This window comes from Scatophagus argus, chromosome 18 (genome assembly GCF_020382885.2).
Source record: "Scatophagus argus isolate fScaArg1 chromosome 18, fScaArg1.pri, whole genome shotgun sequence".
NCBI lineage: Eukaryota > Metazoa > Chordata > Actinopteri > Scatophagidae > Scatophagus > Scatophagus argus.
In genome coordinates, this window is record NC_058510.1 from 20705256 (window position 1) to 20718446 (window position 13191).

The 13191-nt window shown below is 38.9% G+C and overlaps 1 protein-coding gene and 1 non-coding gene across 3 annotated transcripts in view; both read left to right on the forward strand.

Annotated features, from left to right (window-relative positions):
- The first annotated feature begins 1830 nt into the window (after window positions 1–1830).
- Window positions 1831–13191, forward strand: part of palmdb (palmdelphin b) — a 57245-nt gene continuing 45884 nt past the window's right edge. The window contains exons 1-2 of one of the 2 annotated variants that reach the window (XM_046371541.1): window positions 1831–2285; window positions 10994–11044. In XM_046371541.1, the coding sequence (XP_046227497.1) occupies window positions 2217–2285; window positions 10994–11044 (120 nt within the window). In that variant the 5' untranslated portion in view covers window positions 1831–2216. The remainder of the gene's footprint in view (window positions 2286–10993; window positions 11045–13191) is intronic. The other variant, XM_046371539.1, reaches the window with a different exon arrangement.
- trnay-gua lies at window positions 4370–4458 on the forward strand. The gene is given in 2 exon segments: window positions 4370–4406; window positions 4423–4458. It is a non-coding gene; the product is annotated as a tRNA-Tyr (tRNA).

Consider the following 13191-nt stretch of genomic DNA (forward strand, 5'->3'; position numbering starts at 1 on the left):
AGTAAGTACTAAGTTACCCAGTTTTCGACTACTACAAGGTTAAGTTTTTATGAGTGGGTCTGGCTATGTCACATGTATGATTTATAACCCACTGACAAATGCCTGACCGAGAATTTATGGCTTACTGGAAACAGACTGACGGGTGGGACACTCTGTCCGTTGGAACAGTTTGCATCTTTCATTTTGGCACCAATGTTAACAGGTTTGGGCAGCACGGCTCATGTGTGTCTCAGGTGCTTCATCTAAATATTATGAACCCACCTATTTTTTTCCACATCGCACATGTGGTTCTCAAAAACACAGACCTGAAAACGATCTGGATAGTCATATGAACATCAAAGCAGTGTTTTACCACGGTAAGGTATGCCATCAGTGTGAAATATCAACCAAGTTATTATTTTGTCAATAAATTTTGTGGAAAACCATTGGTACAATGGGTCAGCCTCACTTGGTTCCAATGGCCAGCTGTGATAGGAAAGGAAAGGAAAGGAAAGTGACATATCTTGTCATTGGAGGGAACTCACTCCAACGAAATTTGTTCTCTGCATTTAACCCACCCAAGTGACGTGCACACACACACAGCAAACCCGGGGCAGTGGGCGACCGCGTGCAGCGCCCGGGGAGCAGTGGGGGTTAGGTACCTTGCTCAAGGGTACCTCAGCCATGGACACCGGGACGGGGAATCGAACCAGCGATCCACCGGTTACGGGTCCGACACCCTAACCGCTGATCCACGACTGCCCGTAGTCAGCTGGGATAGGCTCCAGCTCCCCCGTGACCCTGACGGACAAGCGGTATAGAAAATGGATGGATGGAGTGATATTGCAACAGGATTCCCTGTGGTCCATTTTCACCTTATATATTATCAGTTTCTAAAGTTTACATATTTGTAAAATGTTCCTAGAGACAAGAAACGTTATCTTCACGTGACTAACAACATCATAATCTAAAGGACTACATGGGGCCAGAGGAGAGACTTTCATACAAATATGCAGTGGGTGTAGCAAAGCACGGGAAGAGAAAACATCCATCCATCCATTTTCTATACCGCTTGTCCGTCAGGGTCACGGGGGAGCTGGAGCCTATCCCAGCTGACTACGGGCGAGAGGCGGGGTTCACCCTGGACTGGTCACCAGTCAATCGCAGGGCCGACACACAAAGACAGACAACCACACACTCTCACACTCACACCTAGGGGCATGTAGAGTAGCCGGTTAACCTAATGTGCATGTTTTTGGTATTGTGGGAGGAAGCCGGAGTACCCGGAGAAAACCCACGCAGGCACAGGGAGAACATGCAAACTCCACATAGAAGGGCCCAGACCGGGATTCGAACCTGGAACCCTCTTGCTATGAGGCGACAGTGCTAACCGCTGTACCGCTGGACCATTGAGTCTTCAGTAGGAATCAATGGGTTTGGGGCTGAGAGCCACAGACAGGGAGGGGATTTCAGACAGCAACAAAAAAAGATTATTTATAAGTGACTGGAATTACAATTGAGCATCAACAAGGTACTAACTTCAGACATGTAGAACTCTTGTCATATCAGAGTTATTGTAATATAATGCTAAAGTTAGTTATGCTAAAGTTTTCAACTTTACAAAAAAAAATCCTGTTTGTATCATAATTATTGGTGGGATTCTCTGATTTTCTAAAAGTTCTGATATATTTGACTTAATAATAATCCAGAATTGCCTGAAAATAAACATGGATATATTCACATCAGTCATTCAAGATATTTTCTTTTTTTGTTGTGGTTGATACAGTGTTGTAGTTGTCTGATTATGTGAACATAGCAGTAGTCTTAGTATTTTCATGGGACGTGTAGACAATAACAGTAACAACAGTCTTATCATTTAAGGTGGAAGTAAGCAAATACGCATCTGTGTATTTTTTCATACAGATACTTGTATGTATGAAAAAGTAGGACAAATGAAATGTTTGTAGCTTTGTGTTGCAGTGTGTTACAGCATATACTGTACCTGTACTCTGCATGTGTGTGTGTGTATGTGTGTGTGCGTGCACACATTTGTGGAGCAGTTGTTTGGCAGAGGTATTTCAGGCACATGGTTGGGCTCTGTGACAGACTCACAGGGAACAGATAAAGACTCAGAAAGAGAGAGAGAGGGGAGGGAGTCTTCCCAGTCAGCCTGAATCTCTCTCAGCCTACACAATCTCCCGACACAACCCTGGGCTCAGTAATGTTGGAAACGCTACATGACTGAGCTTTACCTTCCACACAAGCTTTGCTATCACCTGCTTGAGGACTCACACAGCACAAACCCGGTGAGTAAACCTTCCTATCACTGTTATTGTGTCTATTTGCTTCTACCACAGTAATGGAGAGCATTTTTTTTTAAGCTAAGGGCTTTCAAGGGATAGATTGTCAGATCAGAGAAATTACTATGTACGGAGATTACCACTGTGCTGTCAGTCACTCTCTGTTCATAGTTTCTACCATATGTCTGTTACTCAGAGGTAACTTGTTGTTAGAGGAGCTCAAATGAGCCACAAGGGTCTTTTGATTCTCTAATCTTTTAATTCCCTTTAAGCTGTTGGTTGATGGCAGCCTCCCAGCAGGGGCCTGGCTTTAAATCAGAACTACTTTTACCCACAGATGGACACATACAAACAGCAGTTGAGGAGACTATGAAGTCACTACATGATAATATTTTAATACTTTTTAAAGTAATATTTAAAACAAACCTACAACAAAAAACAGCATTTGAAAAAAATGTATAATGTATTTGGGTTAATTAATATATGTACACACACACACACACACACACACACTCCCACGTACATGTTGTTGTTCTGTGATACCTGCAGTAAATCAGTCAGGCTGTGCCCTTTCCCTCCCATTCATTCCAGTAAGAACAACATTTCAGCACATTAGAAAAGGAGAGCGAAGACACTGATGAAGTAGTGAGCTCATTTTCACACCAATCAGGACTGAAATCACACTTATTTTCTTGTAAAATACATGCAGCACAAGCATGTTCCAGTGCACAGCACACTTTAATACAGAAAGAGATTCAGATTTACTTGACAGATATACAGTATTTCCATCTAGTTTAAGGTTTAAGTTTAATATACTCATTTGCTTTCTTTTTCTGAGATAGATGGATATTAGTTTCTCATCTATTGTTTGGAAGGTTAATTTGGTGGTTTGATCCCCAGCTCTGGCTGCATGTTAAAGTGTTTTTGGGCATAGTGTCAGCTTGGGATTGAACCACCAACCTTCCAATTGGTTGGGTAGGAAATAAAGGTGCACATAAGTCGATTTAAAATATACAAAGTAAATAAGGGAATATTTACACATTTTTTTAAAAAATAATAAACTATGAAAAAACACACACATATTATTTACAGTCTTTCACAACTGTTTACTTTATTAACGGTATTAGCGATAGTTTACATTATTAGATGTGAAAAAAGCCATTTCAACTTAAAGGTAGGTTCAGCAATTGTTAAATATTTGTACTTTGGGTTGTTATTGTTACCTAATGAAAATGTCAGTTTTGACAACCTGGGAATGAGACTCAACATTCATCTTTCTAAATGTGCTTAATTTATTTTTAAAAAACAATCCATTGTGTCTCACAAAGTAAGCTTGTTAATGATAATCAAATTACTGAATTCAAGACGCTTATAGTTCTGAATTCAAGACGCTTGTAGTTAGTTGGCTGGGTGAACACAAGTTAGAGTTGGTAACTCTGTTAATTTTACTGCATTTTTAAACTCCTTCCATCTTGGAATGATAGAAAGACCTGCAAATTATCTGTCTCAAAGGCTAATATCACCTTGATAAGCTGGTAGACCATGTTGTAGACTGGTTAATTTATCTGCTGTTAGCCTATGTGCTGTTAATCCCTCAGAGAACAGCTTAATGAAGGAGGAGCAGGGATTACCGGTAGATGTCAGGAGGACCTTGACTGAATGTCTAGACAGGCAGGGTATTGGGTATTGGGTATTGAGGGCATGTCACTGGAACTGGAGTTTGGCATGGATCATAAACCGAGCCCTGGTGAGAGCTGACATTTAAATTTTAATGGCACCAAATGTCACCCAAACTAACCACAGGTAACGAAACATACAAAGAAATGAATGTCATGAATGACACATAGTTTTCATGCCTAGATGTAACCAAAGTGGTGTTTTCATGTTAAGCAAAGGCTTTGCTCATGCGTCACAGATGCAGGGTCTGAATGAGATATAGAAAGGTCTGAGAAAAATATTTGTGTTGAGCTGGGATGAGAACGTGTTGGTTAAGCCATTGTTATGACTGTATTTTACCATACATTCAGCTTTTTCCATTTGCATTAATTTCATTTCAATGTCACAACTCTAAATGTGGCTAGCTTTCGCACCCTTCGATAGCTCAGTTGGTAGAGCGGAGGACTGTAGGTGAGCAGTAACGGCTATCCTTAGGTCGCTGGTTCAACTCCGGCTCGAAGGATGTGCTTTTCAAGAATTTCCCTTCAGGGATAAATAAAGGAATTCTGAACTGACAGGCTGAGTACATATATCATTGTAGGATGTCCCCAATCCATTACCTAAGCTCTTTCAGCTTTGTTAAGAATGTAATGAGAGGTAACTTTTCAAGGGGAGCAATGAGTGAAAGTCTGCAAGCCAAGAAGCTTTGGAAACTACTCAATGAGTCTGTGCATTGACAGTGTATTTTTATCTAGCTAGAGCACTGTAATTACTATGGCCAGCAGTGTGGTAATGGCACCTACTGACTGGACTCAGTTGGAAAATGCCCATCGTTTTATTATTGGCTCTTTACTCCCTAATGTCCTTGCTTGATTTGGACATTACATCAGACCAGATTTACTGGCATATAGTACACTGGACAGCAAATTTACAAATTTCGTTAATCCCTTGTTGTTGGTTCGGCCAAGAACACACCACTAAACAATCCAGATTTTATGTAAATCCGGAAGTGCTTGACTACACATTTGGCATCATTTATTTAGTGTGTGCATGTGTGACCGTGTGTTCATCCACCAAGACAGGTGTTAAGGCTTTTCTTCCCACAATCAGTTGCTGTAAACACTTTTTCACGCGCACAGTGTCGGGTTGGTCCAGCTGTGAGCCAGACACTGTCTCTATTTTCAGCAGCGCAGGATCAAGCCGGCCTCCATAGTGTCAACAGGTGGACAAGCTAACCAACAGCATGACCTTCAGTAGCTGCTTATCGCTCCTTCTCTATATCACTCAAATTTAAACATATATTTAATCCTGGAACTGGCTTTCCCCCATACTTGTTCTGTGCCCCCGATATGTCACTTTTCAGCTCAAAACTATGCAAAAAAAAAAACATGTCACGGCATGTCCTTGACAGTGGAGTTTAATGGCAGAAGCAATATCTGCAGCTGCAACTGCTACTACTACTTATTCATATTCACTATACACTATGTAGACAAAAATATTGGGACACACCTCTTTATTATTGAATTAAGGTGTGGCATGGAGCTGTTTTTCAGGGGTTGGACTTGGCCCCTTACTTCCAGTGAATGGAAATCATAATGACTCAGCATACCAAGACATTTTGGATCATGCTATACTTCCAACTTTATGGCAACAGTTTGGAAAAGGCCCCTTTCTGTTCCACCATGACAGTGCCCCAGTGAACAAAGACATGGGTTGAGTTTGGTGTGGAAGAACTTAATTGGCTTGCATAGAGCCCTTACCGCAACCTCCCTGAACACCTTTGGGATGAACTGGAACGGAGGTGGCGAGCCTGGCCTTTTTGTTCAACGTTAGCACCTGACCTCACAACTGCTGTACTGCATGAATGGTAAAAAGATTTCCACAGAAACCTTCCCAGAAGACTGGAAGGTGTTAGAGGTGCAAAAAGGGGACCAACTCCATATTATGTGACATCATTTAAAGTCTCTGTTGGTTTAAAGGTCAGGTCCCAATACTTTTGTCTATATAATGTGTTCGTTCATTGTGGTTAATCTCTTCAGGTGGGGAATGTTGATATTACACAAATCATATGACATCATAAACCCTTTCCTTAAAAATAAATAAAATAATAAGTTTTGTGGAACACACAGGACTAAAGTGGGACGGCTCTCTATTATATGCTAACAGCATACACATTGCAACGTTACATTATAGATGAATAATATTTTAAACAGACTGAAGGACAAATATGAAAACTTTAGCTTGAGACTCATTACAAGCACTGTAGGGATGTTGAAAATCATCATTCACCTTGGAAAAAAAAAGAGATATCCCAGTGTTTTATGAATCTGCTTGAGAGAGGTTGGAGGAAAATAACAAAGACAATGCAGTCTGTGGTTACTTTGAGTAATTAAAAGAGTACTGAATGGGCTACTTCTTTGCTATGAACTTTTGTTGAGATTTGGCGATTTAACTGAACTGAATAGAATTTGGGTGCAGTCAGAGGCTGAACACAAACACACAGACACTTAAGACAGAGTAGCTATATTGCAACCATTCCAGCAGTTTTTGGTGTTTCTTTCCAATCTCAGCATTCCTCCAGCTACCATTCTTCTTCCCACTTTCTGTTTCTTTTCCAAACTGCAGAGCTTATTTATTCACTACTGCTATGTAAATCACATCTATACATAGTGTGTGAGCTGGGTGCTACTGAAAGCTATTAGTCAGTATAATTGTCACACTCAATCAATAGGATAATTGTTGATTTCATATTATATTGTAGGCCTGTGCATGCTTTGGATGTGAGAAATATAGGTCGAGAATAAAACACATAAAGAACAGTTGTGATTTCAAATACCACAACCCCACGCCACCCCTTCATTTAAATAAAATTTATTTATTTTTTAACAAAACAGATGACTCACAAGCTCTGAGTCCAATAATGCCTTCATTTTTCATATAGTGATGTATTTTAAATTTTACAAATTACATAATTTCTTACCGTTGTACCTGAGAAGTAACTACAAGTTGACAAATGAATATCTACCGTTCTTCCTGAGTGACTGAATGTGTGCCTGGGTTAGCCATGTGTGGGTGAAAGGCTGATTCTAGCCAGTATGTGTGTGGGTGTCTAAGGTGGCTGAGCATGAATGCTTTAACGCCTACTCACATAAGATATGGTACTTAGAACAGACTTGGAATGACTTGACTAGGGTTTATGTGATCCCTTCCTTTTCAGCTAATAACGGTATGGACTGTGTGGACAGTCAGGACATTTGCATTGATCTTGTGCGCATGTGTTCAGTATAACAACTCTTTTCTTCTCCATTAAACAACATTTAATCAGTTGATAAACTCAATTAATGTATTTAATACACACTTTTCAAAGATTCAAAACGTTTATTGTCATATGCACAGTAAAGCAAGAAGTTCTCTGCACAATGAAATTCGCTATTTGCTTTCCATTGTGAATGCCAGTAGAAAATTGAAATGAAAAGGAAGTGTACATGATATGTGCAAGAGAAGGCAGTGCAATGCAGAATGTGTAATATCAGTACCAAATGTGCAATATCAGTTCCAGTGGTAAGTATATCTAATGTATGGTGGTGTATAACAGTGCAATAGACAGCAGTGCAGGTTTATGGTCTTGTGGAGTCCTTTTCAATTTCAGTTTCAATTTCACATTATTTATATATCACCTTATACAATCAAAATTGTCTCTAGGTGCTTTACAGAGACCCAGAGCCTGAACCCCCGAGCAAGCAGACAGTGGCAAGGAAAAACTCCCTTTTAACAGGAAGAAACCTTGAGCAGGACCCCACTTGCAAGGGAGAACTATCCTGATGGGCAGATGTTGTTGACTTTTGAATATGCTTTGGATTAGGGGACCACTGCTTGTCTCCTATTTCTCACTTATGGTCACCTACAGACCCACCAAGACCTTTCCCTTCACTTAAGGAAGTATTTTTGTGCCGAACCTAGAAAAACCTTGGTAAACCATAATACATCAAAAAGCAGTTACATTAATCATATTTTTGACAGTCATTTGTAATGGTTTTGGAAGTCACTTACAAATGATTTTATCCTATTGACCTTGTGATAGGTCAGAAAATGATGATATATGTCACTCAAAGAGTTAACTGATGAAGCTGCTTGGATTAGCAGTGAAACGTCTTCAAGTCAATCTTCACAAGTCCAGACGCCTTGCTTTAACTCTTTGAGTGAATATGACCTGGATGACTGAGAATCTCCACAGAAATGATATATGTCATTCTGGAAGAAAGTAATGAATGACAGAGTTTGTTGTTAAGTTTGGAGTTCTTTTCATTTTACCTGCCTCAACCAAGACAAAGAGGGTTAAAGTAGGGAAGAAGATGTCTGGGTTATGTGAAATGTAGTCTCAGTTTTGATGAATGATAACAGATAGTTCTGAAGTTTCTAAATCTAAATAAAGTATTGAGCAAAGCACAAATAATAACAACTAATATTTCCACTCCACTTCTTTTATGTTCAAGTGTTCAATTGTGAAAGAATCTACAGATAACAGCAAAAGTTGTAGCTGTTATACCACATGTATGATTAGAATAAAGAGGACCAAACTACAGTTAAATTAAAAGATGGACCTAGTATGTGAATGCAAGCTGGTCACATTCCACACAGTATTTTAAATGTATGCATTTGAATCTTAATAGTAATTTTATATTTGAACGGTAACCAGTGAAGGGAGGCCGGTAGAGATATGTTTTCTCTCATTAGTACCAGATAGGGGCCTTGCTGTCAGTTAAGATGAATATGAAGGCCTGTGAAATTACTAATTGGAGTGGAAATAAGGAAAAACAAAAAAACTAACTTAAACAACAAAAACATGCCTACTGAAGTACATAGGTGATGAATATGGAGGTGATGACGTTTGCTCAGTTCAGGTGCTAGTAGCAGTGTCAACTCTAGCACTACATAAATAAATCAGTCCCTTCAATAGCTCAGTTGGTAGAGTGGAATACGTCCCTGATTGTTTATCACTGAGGATCATGTTACCTCCTACAGTATTTCCAACAGCTTGCTATTTTCCTGCCAGTCAGCTGAAGAGTGTTGCGCTAGAACACAAATGTATGTTAGTTGCTGATGAGTTAAGAGGCCAGTGAACAGAGTCAGCCCTCTGTGGTTTATTAATAGCCCAGAAACATTAAATCACATTGCTCACAAGCAGCTGGTGTCAGGGGTGCCCAAACTGTTTTCCTTGGAGGACCAAAACTGAAACTTAACAAGAGGCCACGTGTCAAAAGCAAGCACATAATATTGTGTAGGATCGTTAAGATGTAAAATGGAACTGTATCCCTTAATTGACTGACTCCATGCACAAAGTGTAACTCTGGCTGCCATGCTTAGATTATAACAAAGATTCTACAGAACCTCAAATTAAGTCTGTGCCAATGATTTTTTATTTTGTTTAACAATGTTTGTGCATGGCAACCATGGCATTAAAGTGAAGGGAAATACAGTATGCTATATACACAATAATACAGTGTAAAATAGCAAACTGTGAAACATGGATCTACAGTTTTGTTTTAAATGGTGTGTTTGGAACAAGATGGGCTCTTGACTAGGAAGATGTTAATAATAGTAAAATAATAAGCTGAAGTAATAAAGTTAACACTAACCACAATGTTACCTAAATGTCCTCACATGGGATTATTTTGCTATAGAAATTATGTTTGAAAATTAAAGTTAATAAAAAGTTAATTGGCAACACTTTCATCCATCCATGCATCCATTTTCAATACTTATATATACTATATATATACTTATATATACTATACAGTATATACTCTTATCCATCAGGGTTGCGAAGAAACTATTCCAGCTAACTACAGGCAAAAGGTGGGGTACACCCTGGACTGGTCACCAGTCAATCACAGGGCCTGGCAACATTTTCAAGTAGTTAATCCTTCAGTATAGGTGGAAACTACAATAGGTTTGAATTACAGAATAATAGCAGTTATGGTTCATTAAAAATATGACATTGCCTTTGTTTTAAATGTGAATTCACAGACTGGCTGGAGGGAAAGAACAGAAATGTTTGAGTGTCATACTGCATTACTCTATTCTTTAAACATTACCAAGCACAAATTGTTGGCCATAAGTCAGTGTTTTTGTTTCATTTCTTTCTCACTCACACAGCTTCTACTTTGTTATGTCTTTCCTTTTTCTTTTCTTTTGTCCAATTCGCCTTTCACATCTTTGCACTTTTCTTCCTGTAGTTTCTGTCTTCTCTTTTCTCTCGGAGTACATTATTGCAGACTGTGTCTTGTTGAGTCCTCGCTTATGTTGCTGTGGATGTGAACCTTGTGCTCTCTTTTCAATCAGCAGTTGCTGTCCTTTCTCTGGAGAGGGTTTGGTGCATGTTAACCTTCATTGAACATTGCGTTCTCTGATTTCCTGTCATGCATTATAGCACAGACCACCAACACAGCCATGTTGCATTCTCTGAAGTCATCAGTCATCCATCTGACATATGACACAGAAATGCTACTTCTCTTTCTGTCTCACTGCCTGTCAAGGATCAAGCAAATCCATATTGTGTGTTATAATACTGCACTGTACTGCAGTATGCCATTGTAGCAGAATTTAAACTTTTACCCAGTATGCAGTTGACCATTTACAAGGTATGTTGTAATGTAACTTCCAAATTGCACAGACAAATACTCTACTATTGTATAAAGGTGAAAGAGAATTACACTGAAAGTTTGTCAAAGTCATTATATCCTTAAAGCTGAGTGGTGGAAGAAGAAGCACCAAGGGCAAACTAGATTTTGAAAGTATTCAACTGAAATGAAGTCAGGTGACTTTCATAATGTCATCTGCTGACATTTTGTACTGACAACAATGGAACTACCTCAGCTCCATTACTGTCACATTTTTGTTGTTCACTCCCTTAAAGCTATGCACAAAAGGTCTTGAAAATATAGATTTATGCCTCAGAAGTTAGGGATTTGGGGTTATTTGAAATAATGGTTGGATTTTACCTTGCTGTCACACTTCCCTCTGTTTATTTACCACTTTGTACTCTGTTTAACCTATAGGCCATCATGGAGGAAGCTGATCTGCTGAAGGAGAGGCTCCAGGCAATTACAGTAAGAAATAATCCTGTGATACTGGGACTAATTTGATGAAAAAATACAAATAATGTCACATGCTGAGAGCTGCTTTGCTGACTTCAGTTTTTTGATTATTTTTGGAAAATGTATCTATTGTTAGATGGAGGGACTGCTTAACTTAATAATTAAGTTAACCATTACATTTACAAATTAACATTGAATGTTCATAGGATCCATGGTGGTTAAGCACAAAGTAGAGGCTCACATTTGTTTAAACTAGAGTTGTATAAGTTATTATATTAGTAGCTGTACACCAACCCTGTGTGGCTGTGTAGATTCTTCAATTTCTAAAAAAAAAAAAACTTCTAAAAAAGAAAAAAAATCTCTTAAATTCCATACAAGTATAGGACATAACAGGATCCTCTTTTGGGGCACATGAACTGTCATTTTACATTGTATCAGAGGCTTTTCTGATACTGATATTGTTATTGGAACAATTCTTGTTCAAACTGGCCTGATTTGTTTTTTATTTGAAAGTTGCTGTCTAGTTGAAGTGTTGAAGCGAAGGCAACCAGATATATTTAGGTTGTTGAGGATGTTTCACCTCTCATTTGCAAGGCTTCTTCAGTTCTGAGATTGATGGGGAATTCCAGGTATTTAACCTCTCGTGTGGTTGTCACCTTGGGGGTGGTCTTGAGGGTCGTTGATACTTCATGCCAACATGTGAGTCATTATGGTCACACGAACCAAAGTGTGACTCATTAGTGAGTCGTGATCCCACCATGCGAGTCATAACGGTCACATGAGGGATGGTGCGAATGGGGGTAAAATCATCTGGACAGGGATCTCAAGACTGAACTATAGGTGGCTGAAAGTTGGTGCCATGGGTTCAATGGTGTCAACCATTGTGGCCAATCTCTACATGGAGGAGTTTGAAAGCAAAGCAATGAGTTCAGGGGAACAAAACCTAGCTACTGGTTTAGGTATGTGGAAGACAGTCCTGAAAACCCCTAAAACAGCAATGTGCACAGCGATGGATGTGGCTGCTACACAGAATTAAGCCAAAACTCAGGAGCATGATGTTTCTGATTGTGATATTTAGTCAGAACAAGATGCTGTGATGCAGCACTGAAACAGGAGACATTTCTAAGACGGGCCTGAAAATAAAAAGTGTGGGTGTGCAGTTGCAGGGTGCTACAGAAGGAAACCTTTGGAGTTCTGGCAGTATGTGCGGCTCAGTTCCCCTGATAAAGTGCACAGAGGCAGGATAGCTTTTCACTGTGACAGAAAGACAACATAAAGAGAAACTGATTGTCATTTAAGACATGATTTTGGAGCTGTGAAATGATTATCATCACTCACTCACCTTTGTTCTTGGGGTCGTTAATTTTCTCAATTTGTCACATTCAATATCCCTGACAGCACTAATGGGATTTTGATGAGAAAATATTCATGAAGGAAGACACAAGATACACTCCCTGATTTTGTTAGAGCACTTAACAGCACCCCCTTATCAACTAAGAACTAAGTTTAACACTAGAGGAAATTATGGGCCAGTGCGGTACTATTGTGCAGTACAATAAAGATAAAATATGATTAGTTTGGGGGTAGTTTTGTGGGAAAGCCAAAACCTGGTCACCTTAAAGTTACTCACTCTTTACAAACTTACATTCTATAGCCAACTTTTGATTGAACCTACCACATGCTATTTCCAGAAGAAATCCCTAAGATTCCATAGATTCCAAACTAAATATGTATATAAAATGATTTGCAGGACATCCGGATAATTTCGTTTGGTCAAAATTAGACTTAAAATTAATTTAAGAGCTTTGTTCCTTTAATTAAATGCTGGAAACAATAGATATAGAATATGTAATATCATCAGTTAAGATACTAGTACCAATACTGATATATATATATATAGATAGATAGATAGATAGATAGATAGATCGATAGATAGATAGATAGATTTGATACCTTAAAAAGTAGGTTTGGTAAATAAGTACTAAGACCCAGCAAAGGCTTTATGAACTTTATGAACAGCATTTCACTTCTGAATGATGACCACAGCAGCAATGTAACACAAAAAGAGCCACAGATTTAGATAATAAAAATGATAATAATAAAAATGATAATAATAATAATAACGCCTTTTTCATATCTACAGACATGCACAAATCTGA